Below are 23,358 nucleotides of genomic sequence, written 5' to 3'. Positions count from 1 at the left end.
ACAGCCGCCGGCCTCATTAGGAGACGTGTAATTAGCGGCTGGCGAGGCGGGAGCAGACACCGGCTAATTACCGCCGGGAACGGCCTGTGCCGCTGACGCCTCCCCTCCCTGCAGCCCGGCCCGCGGGTGTCGGGACCCTGGTCGGTCGGGAACGCAGGGCGCCGGGCGCCGGGCAGGATCCGAGGAGAGGAGGCCCAGGACGGACCCGGTGTGCTTCCCCCGGGGCTGTGCCTGCGGGTGGCAGTAAATCATTCGCTCAAAATCGTGTTTACAGTACACTCAAGGTGCTAGCTACGCGTTTGCCCGTGGTTTCTCGTTTAAACCTCATATGCACCACGCACGAGGGAGGAACCATTATTATCCCATTACACAGATGAGGAAATTGAGATCTGGAGACATGAATTAATCGCCCCGACAGCACGTGTCTGGTAAATGACGGAGAGATTCTAACTTACACCTGTAGTCTCGCCAATGTATATACAAAGTGGACGGCGAAACCGCTCACAGGAAGACTTCAGCGGTGTGGACCAGAGCCAGGACCCCGAAGTCGGATGGCCTGGAATTGGAATTCTGATCTTGCTTCTGACTGAACGTGTGACTTTGGTCAGAGCCCCAGCTACATCTATGAAATGGCGCGATTTGGGGATTAAATGAGTTGAAGGCTGGAGTTAGGGGAGTTATTTTAAGGATGGAAGGGGAGGCGGGAAACGCAGAGGCCGAGACTTTCTCCACACATTACGAGCATCTGCCGCCCCCTGCTGGCCAAAGGAGGACGCTGGCGAGGACCGTTTTCAGATAGTGAGGTGGTTCTTGGGTGAGAAGGAAAGAGCCTTCGGCAGGGCCACAGCTGTCCCCCCTTTAAGGTGATTAGAGTGAGAGATGGAAAAATTGAGAACTCATTCCAAATACTGCAAACATTCGGTTGTGAAATCCGACTCCCTTCATGGTTCTCACAGGGCCTGCCAGGTCCCTGACAGGTCTACAAATAAATAGGCAAGGATGGCTACAAAGAGTTAGATATAAGGCTGAGCATCAAAGCACTGGGTATAACAAGAAATTCTGGAACAAATTTAAATGTCCATCATGGAAATATAGACCTGTTTAGCAGTGGTAAAACTAAACAATGCCATCTGGGGCAGCTGAAAAATAACCTTGAAGAATTGTTGTTGTTGTGGCTCAGTCACTACATCGTAAACAGTTGACATGAAAATATAGTCAAAAGACAGAATGAATCTAAAGACAATATGATAAGAGAAAGGAGCCATACACACAGGCACACACAAACATGCTGTTGGAGATTTATATTTATATAAAGTTCAAGAACATGGGAAAACTGTTGTTCAAGTGGTAAAAAATCTGCCTGCAATGCCAGAGACCCGGGTTCAATCCCTGGGTCAGGAAGATCCTCTGGAGAAGGGCATGTCAACCCACTCCAGTATCCTTGCCTGGAGAATCCCATGGACAGAGGAGCCTGGCAGGCTACAGTCCATGGGGTCACAAAGAGTCGGACACGACTGAGCGACTAACACACACATATACACAAAGTTCAAGAACAGACAAAGTTTATCAATCATGATAGAAATCAGAATAGAGATCACTTCTGAGAAGGTTTTTGGCTGAGAAGAGGGCACAGGAACCTTCTTGGGCACTGGAAATGTTTTATCTCTTTATCTGGGCAATAGTTGCAAAAGTCTATACATTTGTAAAAATTCACTTAATATGCTCTTTATGTATGTTATGCCTCACTAAGATAACTTTTATTTTTTAAAGGATATTCGGGCAGGGGGGCAAAGAATACTAAACTGTATGATTCTATTGTTAAAAAGAAAATAAAAGGAAAAATATAATTTAACATACAGGAGAAGTTCTCATCTCAGTTTTTTTTTTTTGGTCTCAGGACACTTTTTCACTCATTAAATTATTGAGGATCCCAAAAAGCTTTTGTTTCATGGAATATGTTGATATTTACCATGTTTATTAAACTGAGAAATATCTAAAACACAATGCACAATTCTTTTCACCATCAGAGCAATAATGTCAGTACATGTCATGTGGCCTCTGGAAAACTTTACTGTCCACTCTGAGAAAGTGAAACAAATACCATCTTAGTACTATTATGAAAGTAACTTGATCCTGGAGACTCTCTGAAAGAATCTCAGAAAACTCAATGGTTCCTGGACCTCACACAGAGAACTGCAGGCATGGGGGAAAACTAGGGAAGAAAACCCACTACATGATAAATTATGCTCTCTTGATGCTGGGGTTATAACTTATCTTTATTTGCTTCTTTGTGCTTTTCTGTTTAAAAAACGAGTACACACAGAATAAACAGAAACAAAATATAATGATCACAGATGGTTTTTGCACAAAAAATGAGACAATACACCTGACTCCATAAGGTTGTTGAAAGGCCTAAACAGTAATAACATATTTGGCTGTAAGGGGGAATTGAACCGAGCTGTAATCTGAATATAAGAGTCCTAATTTCCCCTCTGTGAATCCTTGGCTTGTGAGTGCAAGATCTTGCCCTCAAGACCTTCCAGCATGGGGAGAAAATATAAATGCACACACGACTGTGTTGCAAGGTAATAGAAAGAAAACATCGTGGAGGCTCCAAATGCCGCGGGTGCATCCTACAAAATTAATGAGTGGGCACAACCACCCATCACAGGCACAAAAAAGGAATCAATCGCGCAGCCTAGCTCCCAACAGCTGCGCGAGCTCCATCAGCTCAGAACTGAGCAGGACGCCTGCGCACCGTAGAGAGAGGCGGAGTTCAGGGGAGACTGACACAGGGCTCCGTCTACATTCTAGCTCCGCCTCCCTGAGTGGCTGCCAGGCCAACTTCCTATTGGCCGCCGAGGAGAAAGCAGACATCCGGTTTGCGCGTCTGGCCGCCGGAGGTGGAGGCAGCCATGGTGCGGTTCAAGCATAGGTAAGCAGTCTCTTGCCAACAGCCCCTTGCCCGACCCCGTGGGCCTGGCCCCATGCTCACTTCCCTCCCTCCCGCCCGCCACAGGTACCTGCTCTGCGAAGTGGTGTCTGACGACCCCCGCTGCCGCCTGACTCTGGAGGACCGAGTGCTGGGCACCCTGGTACGGGACACGATCGCCCGCGTGCACGGGACTTTCGGTGCTGCCGCCTGTTCCATCGGCTTCGCGGGTACGAGGGTGCTTGGGAACCGGGTGGACGGCGGGGCTTGGAGGGGGCGGTGGCCACAGGAGGGAGAAAGAAGGGGCACGAACGACCCCGGGAACTGCCAAGCCTTGTGTACTGTGTCCTATGTAAGATACCGTTCTTTTTAGCAGGGTCGCATCCCGAGGTCTGGGTGAATCGTTAGGCAGAGAGCTAGCTAATAGTAGGCCACGAGTTCAGTCCTTGAGTTGGGAAGATCCCCTGGAGAAGGGTATTCTTTCCTGGAGAATCCCATGGACAGAGAGAGCTTGGCGGGTTACAGCCCATAGGGTCACAAAAGAGCCGGACATGAGTGAAGCGACTTAGTAGGCAGTGGGACATTGGGCAAGAAGCCCTTGTATCTAATTACCCTTGAAAAGGGCCTGTACAGGACGCACAGTTGCGTGTATGTAAATAGGAGCAGGCCCTCTCAACATCCACACTACTGCCATTCACTTTTACCATATTCTTTGAAATTGAATTCCATAGGTGCTTCACATAGGCATAGCTGTCCTACCTCAGGTGAGACTCAGTTGACTGTTTGAAAAACCTACATAGCCCAGTTACAGGACAACTTGGTTTTCAGCCAGGGGTTTTCTGAGGAAGGTAGATCTCTGCACTCCCCACCCATTTATTAACTAGTCAATGCATTAGAAGAACATTTTAAATTCTAAATTCACCAATTCTGAGTGGTGTTCAAGGCACTGGATGTTTCTCCCTTCTGTAAATGAAGTGTTAAGTTGCTCAGTCTTGTCCGACCGAGGCTCCTATCCGATTCATGAAATTCTCCAGGTAAGAATACTGGAGTGGATAGCCGTTACTTCTCCAGGGGATCGTCCCAACCCAGGGATCAAACCTGGGTCTTTTGCATTACAGGGGGATTCTTTACCATCTGTAAATGAGCTGTCCTACTAATTTTTTTCCCCCTTCAGAAATGAAGTTTTTACTTACTGATGAATTCATTCCAAGTGCCACTGTCTTGAGCCATCTCTGATCTCTAGCACATAGGCGTTTAATTATCCAAAGATTTTTAACCCATCCCTGACAGTCCAAATGATTTTTTCTTCCCCCTGCTGTAGTGCGATACCTCAATGCCTATACCGGAATAGTGCTACTTCGATGCAGGAAGGAATTCTATCGGCTTGTGTGGTCAGCTCTTCCCTTCATCACATCCTTGGAGAACAAAGGACACCGCTACCCGTGTTTTCTCAACACCTTACACGTGGGAGGTAGGGGTGCATGGGATATGGCTGGTTTTGTAGCAGGTTCAGCATTCGGTCTTCTGTGGTAGATGGCTATTCCTGCTCTCCTGCTAAAGGCAAGATACTTTTTCTGAGCTCTGCAAGACTCTGAGGCAAATACTTTCCACAAGCTGCTGACCACAAAGCTCTTACCTATGCCAGGTACAATTAGAACATGCCAGAAGTTCCTGATTCAGTACAACAGGAGACAGCTGTTGATCCTGTTGCAGAACTGTACTGATGAAGGTAAGGGATGCTAGCCCTGTGCCCACTGAGCAGGGACTGGCCATGGCCTCTGGCTGAATGAGAACTCACTCATGCTCTTCACCTTGCTCTTTCTCCAGGAGAGCGGGAGGCTATCCAGAAGTCTGTCACTAAAAACTGTTTACTAGAGGAGGAGTCGGCTGGGGAGGAGCTTTCTGATAGTGGCGGCGAGGAGACTGCTGAGCCAATGGAGTGAACCTTTGCACGTTATGCTGTGCCCAGGCCTTGGGGTCCACCCGCTGGGATGGGACATTCTGAGAGGCAGCAGCATCTTCTGCAGTTCCCAAACTGGATGACTGCAGACCAGAGGCCAGATGACCAGCTCAAAATGGACTTACGTAAAACTAATCAAAGTCACCTTTACCCAGCATTGCCCGGTTAAGTTGTTCTGCAGGTTGTGAACCCCCTGTCCCTATACACACCTTTGTATCTAACTGCCTGGCAGAGCAGGTTTAATAAATGTATTTGGTTTCTGTTAACACTTAGTGTGCATGTGAAGTTCATGGTTGGCCTAGTCTCTTTCCCTTTCTATCCCTGGCCTCAGTAGCAAGACCAGCTCCCTGTGTGGTACTAGATGTATAGGCTCCCACTGGAGACCCGATAGCCCTGCCCCTCGGTTGGGCCCTAAGCAATCCAGGTCATTCGGACTAGCAGTTTTGAAGTTTACCTGTCCACAGTGCAGGGCGTGTAGGATCTCAGCTCCTCGACCAGGGATTGATCCCAGGCCCCTCACAGTGGAAACTCAGAGTCTTAACCACTAGACATCTATGGAAGTCCCCAGAGTAATAGTATTAGTGAGACACAGCAACTAAACCGGCACAGATCTAGAGCTGGTCTCAATGACCCAAAGGACCTTAAAAATAAAGATTCTTTGCCAATACTTTACCAGGTAACCTGACAAAAAAATAAATAATAATACAATTCTTACACTTTTGAGTGGGGGAAAATATCTTTGTAATAATGATGTCACCTGACCTCATTATTACAAAGTCAAATAGCAGCTGCCAACATCTGGTGGTTCTCTGCAGTTCCACCCTCTCTATTGCCTTATACCTGCCTGGCACCTGAAGGTAGGTGAGACAATACATTCACAGGAATTAGGAGAGACGAGACATGACCCGTTTTGATCTGCTACCTATTAAAGACACCTTCGGAGAAGGCAGTGGCACCCCACTCCAGTACTCTTGCCTGGGAAATCCCATGGACGGAGGAGCCTGGTAAGCTGCAGTCCATGGGGTCGCTAGGAGTCGGACACGACTGAGCGACTTCACTTTCATTTTTCAGGCGTTGGAGAAGGAAATGGCAAGCCACTCCAGTGTTCTTGCCTGGAGAATCCCAGGGACGGGGGAGCCTGGTGGGCTGCCGTCTCTGGGGTTGCACAGTTGGACACGACTGAAGCGACTTAGCAGCAGCAGCAAAGACACTTCAAGGAGATATTCTCTGCTTCATAAAATGGACATCACTCAAAAGTCCCTTACATATTATAATACATTTAACAAACATCTGTCATTTTAAAAATGGGAGGGTAGAATTAATGAGCCCAGATCAAGAACCCTTTAGGCCTGACACTAGGAAAGACATGACTCCATGAAAACAGATTTGCTCAAGTTCACAGCAGCTGTTACCTTAACCTATTAAGAAATAGACGTCTAGCTGACCTGAAATAAATCTTAAAGAAACCAGAAAGCTCACAATGCTTATGCAGGTGATTTATTGCAACTATTTGCCTTCATAGTCTATTATACCTAGAGGTCACTTTATTAAGCAGCAAAATAATTCACATCACTCAAATTCATTCAGCTCAAACCAAGGCATAAGACTGCTCTAGACAACAGGGAGGCAGTGGGGGGCAGGGGTTGGGGAGGCATCCCACTGCTTTCAAACCTGTCCTGCTCTGCCTCCGGGTGTGCCAGACTCCTCCGTTTCTGTAATTCATTCAGGCCACTGTCGCTTGAAACAGGCTTGACCTAAAGGCTATCAGGTCCTAGGGCCTCCTTAGTCAATGACAGTTACAACTTTCTGTGCCCAACAGAAGATAAAACCCTCCAGCACACATACATGTGCAACCTGGGTCTGACACCACAGCCTGGTTGTTGTAAGAAAAACTACAATTCAAGCTGGGTATCCTGCATCCATTTTATTCCCATCCCTGTTTCTTTAACAAGAGGAGTACTGAACAGATAGAAAAGATTCAACTATTTTTAAAAGACACACCAATAGGTGTGCTGAAAGCAAGGTGCCCTAACACTGGTTTGGGCTGCTCCAAGAGACTAAAACTTAAGTTGGGGTTGAAAAAACTAATTACACATGGGTCAAAAAGACTACCTGGCGACAAACTAAAACCTTGGCAGGAAGAGCTCTCTTGTGAGTGTCAATACTTTATTTTGGTGTGAAGACGGGAAGCTGGAAAATACACTGTATTTAAAATTTTCTTGGTTCCCCCTCACATTGTGGAAACCCCCTCCCCCCAGAGCTAATCTGTTCAAACTCAAATACTTAAAAATTACAGCAGCAAAACAAAAGCACAAATAAAAAGAAAACCAGATGGAGAAGTCAGCCTGGGCCAGTAGTGTCACTTGGTGTGGACGACGGAGGTGCTGAACAGCAGCTTCTGTTTCTGTTTTTTTCTTTTCTTTCCTCCTTTCTCTTCTAAACAAAACACAGAAAGAACTTAGCTTAGAATGCCACCCCGTTGCCCCCTGGCCAGTTTCCACTGATGGGAGTCATAGGCAATGTGAGTGCAGGCTCTGGAGTTAGACTGCCTGGATTCAAATACCGGACCTTGCACTCTCTGGGTGTTTGTCTTCAGACACATCACTTAGATGCCCAGCCCAGCTCATCTGTAATGTGAATTCTACCCATTTAATATGGTTACTGGGAGAATAAAATTAGCACAATGCTAGGCGTGTAGGAAGCATATCATAAATGCTAGTCGTGAATACCACAGGGGTGTACTTTTGAGTTTGACCTCCATCTATCTATTAGCCACCTTCACCACCTCAGGATTCAGAAATCTATAAGGCTGGGGGGAAAAAGTTACACAGAATTTCACAAAGGCCTCAAGAATTAATCTGGGGTGCAAAAAGGAGCCATCTGATATACCAGATGGAATGTTAGTTAACATTAGAATGTGAGCCCTGAGGTTCAGAGGGAAAGCGCCAAGTGATTAGTGATCAGTGCCCCTGGATCCAGGAGGAAACCACAGCCCTGAGCTGAGCACCCCGCTCCTGTGCCTTTACCAGAGAGCGGATCTGAAGTCACCGGTGTGTCCAGTTTCATGAAGGCTGCTTCAATAGCTTGGCTGAAGGAATTCTGGAAACTGGGCACAGGAACGCGGTCTGAGTTATCACTCTCCCCATCGCTGTCCACAGGGGCAGGAGGACCTAAGGTGTTTTCATCTAAAAAAGACCAGTGTTAAAATTGCAGAAACAACTCCAGAGCCTTCTACTTTCTGAAAGGGCCCAAGCTTCCCCTTTATCAGCGGGCCATTCTCACCTTTTTTTGGAGCAGTTTTGGGCCATACATCTGCTTTTGCTTTTCCAACTCTCAGCATCTGCCGAAGTGGGAAAAGGAAGGGAAAGAATTTAAGTTACTGATCCTATTTCTTCTCCAGACTGCTACCTTGACACTGACTGGTACAGGGGACAAAGAATCAACTACCCCCACTGGGAAAAAATTTTCTGGATACTTCTTTCCCTAACACAGTGTTTTCCTCATGTCCCCTATATCCTGAACTGGCAGTGAAACTAACAAGGTGGGAAACCAGAACCTGTTCTGTTCCTTAGGAAACAGGTAAAGAATACTGCAAAGAATGCACAAGAGATTTATACTCTGATTTTGAAGTGGGGAATCCTGACTTTGTGTCATTCCTTTCTTCTGGACAAAATTTTCCTCCTCTTCTGGAGATGCTTAAAAACATCAACATTACTCCTCTTGCAGTAAGGAGTGTACAGGACCTTCCAAATTTAAAACAAACCGCTTGCCGCGCAAACCTCAGTTACCTAAGGCCACAAAAACCAATTTAACTTTATCCCGAAACTGCTCCCACAGCTCTCATTACCTTTCAGTCTTTGCTTTTCCAATAGCTCCTTAACTATTAACATTTAGATTCAGCCATAAACCAGATTCCTGAAAGTATAGTAACATCAGAACAATCCCTCCCGAAAGAGGAATTTTTCATCTCAGTTGGCCAAGGCCAGCTCTGTAAGTGCTGAGGGTCACTTTGCATCCTATCTACCACACATGACATGCCACCAAAAGCAGGGTGTATTGTACCAAGAAACAAATCCCACAAGATTCACATCAGCATGCCTGTCCCGAATGTGTCCCAACCTGGGGCTTGCATATTATGCAAAATGAATTCAACTGGCAGATACTGATTTCACTGATGAACTTTCTTCATCATATACTACTGTGAAAATCTGCTCCCTTGGTCCCCAAGAGTTTGGGGTCTAACACAGTACAACATCTGAATCATCTTATAAGATCATTAAAATCTCACCTATATTTTAATCTCACCAAAAATGTTTAAATGTTTAGCCTGGGTCCACTCATGAAGAAACAATCAGATAATCTACAGTGTAGGATCATTTATAGAACAACAGGCCTAGATGCTTCAAAAATACCCATGTGGTTTAGCCACTAAGTCGTGTCCAACTCTTGTGACCTCACGGACTGTAGCCTGCCTTCTCTGTCCATGGGATTTCCCAGGCAAGAATACTGGAGTGGGTTGCCATGCCCTCTTCCAGGGCATCTTCCCGACCCAGGAATCGAACCAGGGACTCCTGCATTGCAGGCAGATTATTTACCAACTGAGCTATGAGGCAAGCCCCCAAAATATCCATGCCACATGTTAAAAAAAAAAAAAAAAAACAGAAGCCAGGGGAACTGTTATGGGTCAAAGGAGACTGAAGAGAGTTGAAACACTAAATGCAATGAACAGTCTGACTGAATCTGACTGAAAACAATATAGGACACTGAGACAAAAGGGAAAATAGAAATATGTGCCATCTTAGACAGTATTAAATCAGCTGAATGTCTTTGATGTAACAATGATAACTGTGGGCATATAGGAGAATGTCATTTGAGTGGTATGTATCTCCCAAGTATTTAGTGGTGAAATGTCATTCATGAGGTCTGTATCTTATTTTCAACACAGCAAAAAAAGAGAGAAAAAGCAAATATAACAAAACAGTAACTACTGGTCAATCTGAGTGAAAAGTATGAATATTCATTACACTATCCTTTCAACTCTTTAAGTTTGAAGTTTTTCAAAATATAATGATGAAAAATGCAATGGCAGTAAAACCTAGCTAAAAAAACAACTCAGACATTGACCTAACTCCTGGGAGCCACTTGCTTATACCTCTGAAACCAGGTAGTTCATTTTCAGGATCACTCTCAATTATTTCATCCTCGACTTCAAGGACTCTCCTCACCAAAGTTGAATTCCTGCTCATTTCTCAGCACAAACTTCCATCTATATGTGAGAAACGTCTGTATCAACTACCTGCTTTAAAGAACTATTAAGCAATTGAGTCCAAACTAGTCCCAAAGAAATGAACACTAACTTCCTACGGGGTGCTTGTCAACTGTCTGTCCATCTTCCTCAGTTATCAAATGCAGGAATGCTGACTGTTTGCTTATTTTAAAGACTGATACTGATTTGACATCAAATCTTACTAGCCTAGTGCTCCCTTCAACCCATCTCAAGACAGCCACTTTGGCTAGTTAGTTACAGGATAACCAAAACAACCTTCCCCTTCCCAAAGCAAAGAATGGTTTATTATATTTCATACCACCTAAGTCAGAGGTCCCAGAACTAGGGGCCAGTTAAAATTGACTGACATATCCCCAGCCCCTAGATCAGTGTTAGTACACGAATAATCTAGTGACTTGTTAAATAATTAAAACTCTGATTCTTCCTCAGCTATTCTTGGCTTCTGTCCTTGGTAAGTTTATGGTAGTATCTGAGACTAAATCCATGAGCTTCTCTTTAAAGCGCCTTGTATGATTTTGAAAGTCAGGGTGACATTAGCCTGTAAATCTCCCGTCTCCAGCAGAGATTTCCAGGAAGAACAAGCAGCAGAGTTCATGTTAAATGCCCGTGGGCTGCTTTAAAAGCAGTGGGTTTACCTGGGCAAAGGAAGGGAAGGGAGAGTCTTCTTCCAGACTCCCAACGCAGAATGAAGGACTGCCCTGACTGGCAGTGGGTGACAGAGGGGTCAGCAGGAAGTCTGAAAGGGAACCAGAGACCTGATTATATAAGTCAACTTAATAAAACAGAAGAGAAAAAAATAAATAAATAAAACAGAAGAGATTAACACCAAATCAGGTCTGGATAATTACCAACACTGCCTCAAAACGCTAAACCTTGATCTACCTTCAGCTCTGCCATGTGCTTATAAAGCCAAGAACATGGCCTACTGTTCACACAAGTGATCAGAATAGGGAGAGAAAAGTTTCAAGGTTATGAGAACACTAGAAGGCACTGCAAAATCCATTCCCACAGTAAAAAAACCCTTTCCACGTGAGCCAGCTCTCAAGGCCTAGGTACTGGATGTCATGGACTAGTTTTATATGGATAAAAAGCTTCAAGAAAAAGAAATGAAATGTAATCAGGTCAGCCTTTATGTTCCAGCCAGCAGATGTCTATGACCTGGGGAATATTCAGTTAGAATTCAAAACACACACAGCAACAAAATCCAGCAAAACGCAAGCTCTTCCGTGCTACTCCCTTCCCTAGGTTGTCGTCTTCTCCATCCTTTCGGAACCAGAGCGAACATTTCCCACAGATCAGCCCACCCACTGCCCTGATCACTGCTGGCAGGGAGAGGCCTTTCCAGTCAGCCAGGGCTCTGCGGTACTTTTATTTCTAGGCCCATCCAACTGCTCTTGCCTGAAGGTGTTGAAGCCCACATACCTTCAGAAAAACTAGTGTGTGAAAATACAATCTCTGTGTCACAGATGATGCAGTCAATGTTTTGCCATGTTCCTTTGTATAGTAGGTCTCATCTCAGTTAAACTGAAGAGCATGATGGCTGTGTAGCCCTTAGACTCTAGTCCCAGTCCCTGACACTAACCAAGCCCTGGCCTTCATCTCAGGCTCCTAAATCTGCGAAGTGACAGGCAAATGATCACAAGAGTCACCAAATGTTCTGATCTTGGACATTCACTGAAAATGCCTGAGAAAAATAAATTTTAAGTATCAAAAACGATCTGCCAGGTGGATGAAGATCAGAAGACAGCTCTCTGAAATTATAACTGTTTAATTTCATAACACAGTAATATATTCTATACATAAGCAAAACTGTTTTTAAAAAGCTGACAGCCTCTTAATCCTGATCTCAGTCCCTAGAGTGGAACACTGTTAGTGGTCTGGAACACAATCATCCCAGGATTTTTCTATACATTTAGATATATAAACCTACACTGAAATGCTTTGTGTGGCATTTTTAACCCAAAAATGGTGTCATGCTTTGTCTTTTTCTACAAATTCCTTTCATCTTAAAGGTTCAGGAAGTGAGCTATCTCCCTTTTCAGTAGGTGTAAAGAATTTCATAGTAAAAATGATGTAATTGAGCCATTTCCCTACCAGTAGACTTTGTAGGCTGTTCCCTCCACCCCTCACCATAAACAATGTTATAATAAGACAAATATAAAGATGTTCACACATACAGAGGGAGTACTTCAAAGGCAGAACTAGAAATAAAACAGCTGGGCTGCAGAGAAGAATCTAGGTTTAACTGTCCTGCTGTAGGGTCTGCCTGAGTTATTCAGAAGCTAACAGGGCATAAAGCAGTCCATACGTGAATCAAATGTTAAGAATTTAGTGTTTCTCAGGAATCTATTAACTACGCAAATAAAATCAGTCCCCTAAAGACCCCACCATGCTGAGGTCACTATTGTAAATTCAGACACTAGGGCTCAACTTAAGGTCTACGGCTGGTGGTCAACTTTATTCTCTAAGTCCCAACCCCATTTACCTGCTTGGGAACCTGGACTTCTGCTAAGAGGAGAAAGGGAGAGCGCCCCACGGCCCTCAGTGCTGGTGGAACCCAAAGCAGAATCAGAGGAGCAGGTGTAGGAATTGAAGGCAGGAAACTGCTGTAGATTCTCCAGGGGAATGTGGACTTCCGGGTCTGCAAAGACAAGATGAGAACAGCAAGCCCACTTACAGAATTCTTCGAATCTTTTCCAACAGTTATGGATGGTCAATATCAATCTCCCAGGTGTATGAAGGATGGAGACAGCTTTAAAACCAAAATTTGTAATATTTGCCACTTTATGTCTTTAATATAAAACCCTTGTTTTAACTATTCATGTTAAAGCTGGGTGATAAACCTGAGGGTTAATCATACTGTTCTATATAATTTTTAATTATTCCCATAAAAGTCTTTGTTCTTGAAACATCAGTTTTCTCAGCTGTTTAAGACTTGTGCCAAACAGCTACACAACACCAGGATGCCAGATACATACTTATCCCAGTTAGAGAAGTAAAATTTGTATTTACCATACCATGTGGATTCAAAATAGTCAAGTCTTTTCCCTAGCCAAGGATTCAACTCCTTGTTCCTGGAGGTTAAGCAGGCCCTCATGTCACAAAATCCTTAGTTCAGTGAAGCTTATGTTGCGGAACCAGATTAAAAGACTCTACTTATTGGTATGAAAGAGCTCAAGTCTAACTCCCTGCATGTATTTCCTAGTATGTCAACAGGTTTCTACTATTTCAGACTCTCCTGGTAGACTAGCTATGTATAGATGTCTCCAGAGTTGAAGGCGAGGCCAACAACATACCCAGAGAGCACATGGGCCAATTATCCCCAGCATTCAGCAGATGTCCAATTCCCTAGCCACACACCCGCCCCGGGTTTTTTCCACCCACTTTGCCAAGGATGAACTCACTCTTACTCCTTACTATGTGCTATGCACTTTGACCCGCGCCAATTCCAATTCTCTCAGGAAGCCCATGAGGGAGGTGCTCTCACAACTCACGTTTAGAAGTTGAAGAAACCAAGTGGCAGAGCTGAGCTACGACTGGGCCGGGCCTGGGGCCTCTGTACAGTGATGCACAGCTGTGCTAGTCACAGATGAGCGCTCCTGAACTTACACTTGCCCTGCTTCTTGTTCTCCTCCATCTCAATCCGGCGCTCTCGGCGGCGTTCCTCCCGGGCCTTCTTCTGACGCTGCCGCTTCCTCTTCTCAATGTCATCTGCGGGGTGGTGAGGTGGTCAGGAGGCAGACCCAGGACAACCTGGCAATTAACTCCTCCCAGGTGACTAGCAGCTAAGGGCACAAGGGAGGGCCCAGCTGGACTGGATGGAGAGTATCAGGAGTTCGGAGACTCATGACAGAAGTCCTTACCTCCTTCTACACTGGGTTTTTAGTCATAAGAATCCCTGAATTCCACTAAAAAAGGGAAGCAAAGTAGAGCATTCTCACCTGAGAATATCTCTAGGGTTTCCTTAGAGACCAGAGGAGGCTGAAGAGCCAGTTCACAGATGCTGAACTCGCAGGTGAGCGGCAAGTGAGAGAGGTATCTATGACGCTGTCGCATATCCTGCAAGGGAAAAGGGGCCGACGCTCAACTAAGACCAGCCGTGACTCTGAGAGCAGAGGTTCCCACCCAGATATCCAGCAGGGAAACACACTCACTCAGATGGCACTACGGCTCAACTTATCGCCATTTTGGAAAGCTGAACAGAAATTGTCAATTAACCTACAGTAAGGTAGAATAACCAAATTGCAAACCAAAATTGCAACCAAAAGCAATTATTGGGTTTGTGATGCAAATGAATTAACTAAGCCCAGTAATGCATGATACAAAGCTGATCAGCTGTTTCTGATTTTCTGGGGGGTCCACAATAAACAGGGAGAATAAGGAAGACAAGAGTTACTTATTGGCAAAAAATCTGAGAACCTCTGACAGAATTAATGGTAACTGGGAAGGCAGACAAAGCAGGTTTCCCTATTGAACAAAACTTGGCCTAAAACAATAAAAATGAAGCTGATTTAATTTTCTTTTTATCCTTTTTCTTCACATTAGATAGAAAGGTTATAGTACATAAAAAGTCTCTTAATGTTAAGCTTTTGAACTGTGATCAATACAAGGGTAATTCTCAAAGGGCAAATATTCACATATGTAAATTATCAGACAATAATTCACAGGTATCTGCTAAGCCAAAACTCATAAGCTACCTTAAAGCCTCCAAGGACTTTGTTTTCTTGGCCATTTCTCCCAAGCAGTAGGAAGAAAGAGAAACAAAAACAAACTCATCTCAAATGAAAGCAGTGGAGACATCTCTATCCCCAAACCACAATAAAGGAACCTGTGATACAGACAGCAGTGGCGGACTGACCTAACAGAACCCCCGCATGGCAGGGGAGCCCCATTTAAGTTTTTAAAAATTCACAGGCTCCAAAACACAAACTCACACACACAAAAACTAAAGGCCTTTGAAGGTCTGTGAACCTGATCGGCTAGGCCTAGCACAGAGAGATGAGGTTAATGCGGCTCCCTGCCCGTCCACCTCGCAAGGCAGGCCCTTACCTCAGACATGGAGTAGCCGGAGATCTCCACCACTGTGGCCGAGATCTTCTCAGGGCTCTGCTCCAGGCTGCCATACTCCCGCACGAGGCAGCGCACGTTCACAGGGTGCAGGAACATGTGCTGCCCGTCCTCCGCTGAAGACAAGCGGATCCGTCACACCATGCTCCCGGCCAGTCCTCAAGTCGGGGCCCTCCTGGTACCCGACCCGACTCTCCCTCCCCAGGCTGAAAGGCACAACAGGCCCAGCCACCTAGGGTCTGTGCCACTGCCTCCCTCTGCTTAGAGAGCCAGACCACTTCTCTGAAACATCCAGCGGCACCCAGCCGGCCCCTCAGGGAGGCTCACCTTGGTAAAAGTAGTAACAAGGAGAGCTGCTCAGGTGAGTGACGCTTGGTTTGCTGACGGGTTCCTGCTGGCTGGACTCGGTACAAATGGTCCCTTCTCCAAGATTGTCTTCTACTAACTCCAGGTCCTCACAGGCCTCTGACAAGCCCTCAGGCTCTGGTTCAGACACTGTTTCCTCCTCCTCTACCAGAGGGAGAGCAACAGGATGAGGAGGACCCAGAGAACAAACTTCGGTGGCGTCTTCATCAAAAGCAGACAAGTACTCCAACACGCCCTGTTGGGACAAACTGCAGGTTACAGAAAGAACATGTGGCAAAGGCAGGAACCAAGCTCTAGAGGTCTATCTTAGCAGTCACTGACTTAACATCGCTAAGGAAAGAACACACATGAGACAGCACATAGGAAAAATTTAAAAATAACTTTTTTTTAAAAAAGCACATAGGAAATACTCATAGTTCCCTTTTCTCCAGATCTAACAGTGCCTACCAGCTGGAGAAGAATGGTGGCCACTCAGTCGGTAACAAAGACACCAACCTTCCTGGGTTGAAAAACGGACTCCTTCGCCAAGGGAGCCATCAGCACCCGTTGTTCCAGAGCAGCCACAACACCAGGGACCTCCCCTCTGCTTTCAGCCAATCCTGACAGAGCCTCTTCCCGAGCCTAGAGCACCAGAGAGAAAACCAGAAACATATTGAGTCTGAAGGACCAAAGTTTACAATGGCCTCTCGACAGGAGCAAAAGTTAAAAGGCCAAAAACAAGTCTAAGTACTTAAAATTCTCACTCTTTAAAGAAAGCAGGAAGCAAAAGGTATCTGGTACTCCAATGGGATGGTATTCTGCTTAACGTCTCTGGCAGTGATAATGACAACACTACACAAAAGCTTCCTGAACAGAAATTCAAGGACACAGAAGTAGTCTTCTAGTTTTTATGAACTAAGCTTAGAGAGAGAGAACCATTGTGGGAAACAAGGGTTTGTGCAACCCCCATCTCAACCTAGACAGATCTACTTATATGAAGCTTTCCTATAAGCTCCCTGAAATGCATTTGAACTAATGCCCTGCATTACAGAAAGAAAATGAAAAGTAAATACAGAATCCTGCCCAAAGAGGACTTGTGAGTCAAACAGAAAGGAATTCAAATACCAGCTTCACCTCTTACTAGCTGTATGTCCTCAAGTCAATTACCTAACCCATGATTCCACTTTAAAGGGGACAGCTGTTCTATCACACCCAGTTATGAAGCTACATGATAAATAAGAGCAGTACGCCAGCACAGGGCCTGTCACAGGCCCTTCCATCAGGGCTTTCACTGTTCTAACAGATCACTGATTCTCAAAGTGTGACCTGGGGGTGAGCAGCACCAGACTCCCCTGGAACTTGTGATAATGCAAAGTATTAACCTTACTGAGCCTAGACCTACTGAATCAGTCTCTTAGGGCACAGCCCAACAACTAGCGATTCTGCTGCCTCTTAAAGTTTAAGAAATCCTATTGTAGAGGACACAGGGCATAGGGAATTCTCTATTTGGACACTGCTGCTCCAAAATCCTCAGCAGGCATTGGTAGAGCCTGCTTGAGAGGCCATATTAATTTCTTCACAATGTTCCTTAAATAAAACATCTCCAAAAATTAATCCAGGTGCTTTCCTAAAAAGCAAACAAAAGCCTATGTTGCTTAATTAAGGGCACAGCTGGAGAAGGAAATGGCAACCCACTCCAGTACTCTTGCCTGGAGAATCCCATGGAGGGAGGAGCCTGGTAGGCTACAGTCCAGGCAGTTGCAAAGAGTTGGGACACGACTGAGCGACTTCACTTTCTTTCTTTACTTTCTTTCTTAGGGCTTTCCTGGTGGTCCAGGGGTTAAGAATCCATGTGCCAATACAGAGGACACAGGTTCAATCCCTGGTCAGGGAAGATCCCACATGCCACGGCACAACTACTGAAGCCCGAGGGCGCTAGAGTCTATGCTTAGCAACAAGAAAAGCCACTGCAGTGAGAAGCCCACAAGAGTAGCCCCTCCTGGCCACAACTACAGAAAAGCCCACGCACAGCAATGAAGACCCAGAGCAGCCAAAAATAAATAAATCTTAGAACAAAAAAAAGAACACAGCTAATCCAAGACACTCCAGAGTTTTAAGATCACCCTGACTTGATCTTTTCAGTCCCAGGAAGCACCTGAAAAACCACTAGGTTACCCTCTCCCTCCCATCACCAAAGCCCAGAGCAAATCTGCTTTCTCAGCTGTTCCCTACTCATCATCTCAAACGTGGGTGGGGCTGAAGTAGCCAATTTCCAACCCCTGCCCCCACTCCCAGGGCTTCCCGTCACCTTGAGCTCCTGGATAGCTGCCTCAATAAAGCAGGACTCGGGCGTGTGCTTCTCCTCTGCCAGCTGCCGCTCCAGCGCCGCTTTCTCTTCCTGCACCACCCGGCGCAGCACCTGCTCCTTGGAGGCCAGCAGCAGCTTGGAGTACTGGCTGTGCTGCTCATCTGCAACAACACCAACGAGATCACAGAGAGGCAAAACTCAGAGCTCACGGCTGTGTGGCTAAATAGCAACTTTCATATACAGCTTTTTTCTAGGATGAAAATAGAATGACTTAGTGTATTTTCCTTAAAAGAAAAATATTTAGCAATGACCCTTAACTTAAAATTTACAACTTGGACTCCATAACACAAGAAAGCTATCCTAAGAAAACCAAAGATGTAGAAAAAAAAATTAATGTTCTGAGAATTCCCTAGTAGTCCATACTTTCACTGCTGAAGGTCGGGGTTCAATTCCTGGTTGGGAACTAAGATTCAAAAAGTAATATGATGCGCACCTCCTCCCCTACACACACACAAAAAAACTTTAGTAACAGAAAAGCTGCAACCAACTAGTAAGTCCAATAAAGAAACAGTGACATGATGGTATATTCATTAAAGAGAATTTTGCAGACATTAAAAATGCTCTTCTAAGAAGGAAGCATTTAGTGACATGGAGAAATATCCACATTACATGGGGGGAGAAAAAACAGATGCCAAACAAGAAAACAATTCCAATCTCACAAAAATATACATGTATAGGGAAAAACTCTACAATTAACATTTTGGGGTACCTCTGGGTAAAAGGATCCAGGATGATTTACTTCCTTCACATCCATCTCTCAAATTTTATGGACTTAAAAAACCCTGAGATAACTACTTACAAATCTGAATGTGTGTCCTTCACACTTTTTCCTATACATTTATATATCCACATTCATAAATAAAGGTCTCGATCTATTTCTTTTTTTACCTTCTATATTGTGTTAGAAATGGAAGATATACTCTAATGAGTTAAGTTTCCTGTGGACATTTAGGTTATTGCCAATTTCTATTACGACTGTAACAAACAAAAAAACAACTATAACAAAAAAATTCCTATACATGCTCTTTGGTACAAATGATTTCTTTATGATACTGAATCAAAGGTTGGGTCTATTTTATATACTATCCGCCTCCCCACATACACACTAAAGGCTGTATCAATTTAAACTCCAAGAACAAGAGTACCCACTTCCCCACCCCTGCCGAAACCCAGCACAGGCATACCTCAGTGATATGCTTGTTTGGTTCCACTGTAATAAAGTGAGCATCACAATAAAGCAGGTCACAGATTTTTGTTTCTCAGTGCATACAAAAGTTATTCTTACACTATTCTGCAGTTTATATGCTAGCAATAGCATTAAAACAATGTAGATACTTTAATTACAAAACACTGTTAAAAAACGCTAACCATGGGCTTCCCTGGTGGTTCAGTGGTAAGGAATCCACCTGCAAATGCAGGAGACACAGACTCAATCCCTGGTCTGGGAAGATCCCACATGCCTCAGAGCAACTAAGCCCGTATACCCCAACCACTGAGCCTGTGCTCCAGAGCCTGGTAGCTGCAACTACTGAGCCCATGTGCCACAACTACTGAAGCCCGAACGCCCTGAAGCATGTGCTCCACAACAAGAGAAGCCACACAATGAGGAGCCCACACACCGCAACTAGAGAAAAGCCCACGTAGCAACGAAGACCCAGCACGAGGAGCAAAAAAATGCTAACCATCACCTGACAATGCAGGGTTGCCACAAACCTTCAATCTGTAAAAACTGCCTATCTGTGAAGCACAGTAAAATGAGGTATGCCTGTATTTGCCTCATCCTGGGTGTGTGTGTGTGTGTCACTGTTACAGGCATTTGTGTAACTCTAGGCAAAGTTAAACTTCTGTAGATACTTGGGAAGTTATTCAGATATCCTCTCCTGGGAAATACTTTGCCACATGCTTAGCCTATTCTTCTACTTGACTGTTAATTTATAGAACATCTGTATGTTCTAGACATTAATCTTTATTTTAAATGTGAAAATCTTCCCCTATTTATCACCTGTTGACTTTAAGGAATTTTGCTGAATCTTAATTCTCATAAAATCAAATTTATCAATCTTTTATTTTATAGCATTGATGGTTTCAGCTTGGTTCAAACACCTTCCCAGGTAAAACCCCAAATAAAGATATTTTCCTATATTTTCTTTTAAAAGTTTTGAATTTTGTTATATTTGATTTTTCAATCCATCAGGAATTGATTTTTATGAATGGTATGAGATACAGATCTAATTTTTTTTTTCCGTAACAGTCAACTGTTTATACCATTTATTGAAAATCCTCTTCTGCCCAAAAACTGAAATGTCACTTTAATGCTCATCTCCATTGGAATACAGAGAATACAACCCCTTGCACTTTCCTACCATAAGCACTGACCACACTCTAGATCCAAATGTCTGGCTACCAGTCTGTCTCTTCGATTAGACTACTGAGTTCCTTGATGACAGGTGTCAAGACTGGCTGACTGTGGAATCCCCCCAAAACTGGACACAGGGCTAGATACTACTCAACAAAGCCTTATATGTATTTTAATTTTTCATTTCACAAATGAACTAAACTCGAAATCAAGAGTTAAATCATTTTCTGCAAACTTCACCCCCAACCTACTGGAATCCCATGTCTAATTTGGCAATGCTAGAATTGGCTAGCTTAAAGGCTCAGTTTTTGACAGTAGAAAGACATACTCAAGTGGCCTTAACAGATATACCCACCATTATGTGTTCCCCAAATTAACGAAACTCACCTCCAAGATGAATAGGATGGTCTACATTCATCCACTTGGATTTGGGCAAGGCCACCAACACCCCTTTCTCCCTCTTCATCAGCTGCATTGTAATGGTATCACCAACAACATACTGACGTGACTCTGTGGCAACAACACTGTAACATGGACATTCATATGTAGAAGGGCAAGCAGTTGGCAGACTGAGGTCTAATCTGGTAAACACCTCCATCTTACCTCTTTAGATCCTTCTTATGCACAGAACTGTAACAGATGGGACATTTACTCCAGGTCTTCTCACTCAGTGAAAGATAGTGCAGGATGCACGCCCAGCAGAAGATGTGTCCACAACGGGTTATCTTGGCTGCAGTAGGTGGATATAGGCATATTGGGCAAGATGGCACTTCATGGCTACAAATGCGCTGAAACAAACACCACCACAGGTTAAACTGCTTTCAGAACTGACTAGGGACTGTCAGAGCCTCTTCCATCCCCCTCCTCATCCCTATACATCTCTAACAACACATCTTCATAATACAGTTCAACAGTGCAGGTATATCCAAAAGAGCACCTCAAGCAAATCATTAAGGAAACCAAAATAATAATATAATAAAACCACCATATAACAGGTATTTTCAGAGTTCGACATCAAAAGGAAAAAATGACAATCAATATAGATCCCATTAACAAAAAAAGACTTATATGTACACATACATAAAGGCAGGATTCCCTGGTGGCTAAGATGGTAAAGAATCTGCCTGCAATGCAGGAGACCCGGGTTTGATCCTGGGTCAGGAAGATCTCCTGGAGAAGGGAATGGCAACCCACTCCAGTGTTCCTGCCTGAAGAATCCCACAGAGAGAGGAGCCTGGTGGACTACAGTCCATGGAATCGCAAAGAATTGGACACAACCAAGTGACTCATGCACACGCACACACACACACATGCATAAAAAGGATCTAGAAGTAATGTACCAGGAGGAGTCAGTGAGGCTTCTACATTATGTCTGTTTTTTCCCTAAACCAATGCATAAAGAACTTAAGTTTCATAGGCTTTCCATGTCACTTTCAGATGATTTTATGAATTTTCACAGTAATGAGAGTGCAGGCCTTGGAGTCTATCACTTTGAAAGGTATTCTACATCACATAACTAGGGGTAACAAAGGGATACCCAGAGCCTGTAACTTCAAGAGAAGACAAGTGCAGCAGTAGCTTGGACTGCAGTACAGCTGTGGGGCTCATTTCACCTGTCACAAGGCCAAGGCCAAATCTCATACTGATGACTACACATGACTACCAATGAAGCAGTGTACATGTTATGAGCCCTTCCAGGGTCAGGAGGATAACCAGAGTTCTCTATTCCCCTGCTTATGTCTTCCCAGAGGAGAGGAGGTAGCAGACAGGACTGTTATTACCCTCTTACCCTGCAATGCCTAGTCCTGCAGGAGCCAATTAGCAGAAAATCAACTTTAGACGAAACCAGCAGTGAGCTCTGGAAAATGCCCACAGTAAGGCTAGACAGAAAGATGGATCAGCAGTGCACTCAGCCAAAAGCTGCTGTCACCACAGTCCCTCTCTTTAGTTCACTCTGCCACGCTCAGCTCACAGCTGAGCTGAACTACTCACCACTTGTTCCACAAAGTCCCAGTTGACTAAGGTATCAGGATCAGCAAAATGAACTGTGTAGTCTTGGTCTTCAGACACCACAAACTGGCAGCTAGAAACAGGGAGAGACAAGAAAAGGGCAGACTGTCAGAAATCATTGACAAGCCCTCAGCAGAAAGTCACCATCTCTTCATTTAGAAATCAAACGCAGGAATTAGCAGCCAGGGTCTGTGAGGCACTGAACTAGGACTTCAGCCTGAGTTCCAAGTCCTGACTTTGGAGGGAATCCAAAGACTCAGCGGGTAGGAGTCCAAATCCATGAACTCTGTTTCCTTTGCTCCTGGGCCCAGCCAAGCTGCCTGTAGGCCCTCCCCTCGAACTAAAATTAGCCTAGACAGTGGCTCCATCAACGAGAAGGGAAGCCAGATGTCCTTCCTCACCACCATAAACCACCAGTCTTCAAGGCAGCAGCAAAGACTGTCCCCACTCAGTCATCTGAGTACCAGGATTTTTTGTTGTTGTTTGTTTGTTTGGGGTTTTTTTGGGCCACGCAGTATGGCTTGGGGATATCTCACTTCCCCAATCAGGGATTTAACCCAGGCCACATCAGTGAAAGCCCAGAATCCTAACCACTATACCACCAGAAACTCCCACCAGTTTTTTTACATAAAATACTAAATGGTTACTTCAGTCTAGACCCAAGGTCAAACTTTACATGAACTAAGGTCACACAAAAGGAAAACAAAAGAGAATCAGTATCTGAACAAATGCATGCCAAACACTCCAGCGTGGCATTCGATTCTCCCGTAATTAATTTCTCCTCCTCTATATGTAAGAGGAATAGCTGAATCTCAAAGTGGTTAGGTAAGTTACTCAAGGTCTAAAGCCAAAATAAGATTCAAATCTGGATTCAATTCCAAAGGAAACATTTTTACTACCTCATCACAATACTAAAGCATTAACTTATTTAAGTATTATATTATTTTAAACACCAAGAACACGTGCTTGAAACACATATGTGTTTTCAAGGCCAGGTGAGAAACAGAGGGAGCAATCAACTCCCTTTCCACCT

The 23,358-nt window shown here is 44.5% G+C and overlaps 2 protein-coding genes across 3 annotated transcripts in view; one reads left to right on the top strand and one right to left on the bottom strand.

Moving 5' to 3' along the window:
* Nucleotides 1–2,878: 2,878 nt before the first annotated feature.
* Nucleotides 2,879–5,160, top strand: POP5 (POP5 homolog, ribonuclease P/MRP subunit). Its single transcript, NM_001075312.2, is given in 5 exon segments — nucleotides 2,879–2,935; nucleotides 3,020–3,162; nucleotides 4,254–4,403; nucleotides 4,578–4,661; nucleotides 4,760–5,160. Coding segments are annotated over 5 exon segments (513 nt in total). The 5' UTR covers nucleotides 2,879–2,915; the 3' UTR covers nucleotides 4,876–5,160.
* Nucleotides 5,161–6,373: 1,213 nt separating this feature from the next.
* Nucleotides 6,374–23,358, bottom strand: part of RNF10 (ring finger protein 10) — a 33,656-nt gene continuing 16,671 nt past the window's right edge. Inside the window, exons 4-17 of one of the 2 annotated variants that reach the window (NM_001076869.1) lie at nucleotides 22,308–22,398; nucleotides 20,919–21,103; nucleotides 20,703–20,839; nucleotides 17,900–18,060; nucleotides 16,108–16,233; nucleotides 15,574–15,847; nucleotides 15,229–15,362; nucleotides 14,121–14,238; nucleotides 13,789–13,890; nucleotides 12,665–12,820; nucleotides 10,815–10,915; nucleotides 8,175–8,232; nucleotides 7,919–8,077; nucleotides 6,374–7,328 (exon numbers count right to left, since the gene is read on the bottom strand). In NM_001076869.1, coding sequence (NP_001070337.1) covers nucleotides 7,252–7,328; nucleotides 7,919–8,077; nucleotides 8,175–8,232; nucleotides 10,815–10,915; nucleotides 12,665–12,820; nucleotides 13,789–13,890; nucleotides 14,121–14,238; nucleotides 15,229–15,362; nucleotides 15,574–15,847; nucleotides 16,108–16,233; nucleotides 17,900–18,060; nucleotides 20,703–20,839; nucleotides 20,919–21,103; nucleotides 22,308–22,398 — 1,879 coding nt within the window. In that variant the 3' untranslated portion in view covers nucleotides 6,374–7,251. Of the gene's footprint in view, nucleotides 7,329–7,918; nucleotides 8,078–8,174; nucleotides 8,233–10,814; nucleotides 10,935–12,664; nucleotides 12,821–13,788; nucleotides 13,891–14,120; nucleotides 14,239–15,228; nucleotides 15,363–15,573; nucleotides 15,848–16,107; nucleotides 16,234–17,899; nucleotides 18,061–20,702; nucleotides 20,840–20,918; nucleotides 21,104–22,307; nucleotides 22,399–23,358 lie in introns of those variants that run through there. The other variant, XM_059876021.1, reaches the window with a different exon arrangement.

The sequence above is a fragment of the Bos taurus genome, chromosome 17 (assembly GCF_002263795.3).
Source record: "Bos taurus isolate L1 Dominette 01449 registration number 42190680 breed Hereford chromosome 17, ARS-UCD2.0, whole genome shotgun sequence".
NCBI classification, from domain to species: Eukaryota; Metazoa; Chordata; class Mammalia; order Artiodactyla; family Bovidae; genus Bos; species Bos taurus.
Note: the sequence above shows the minus strand (reverse complement) of the source record. Positions and strands in the feature narration are given on the sequence as shown.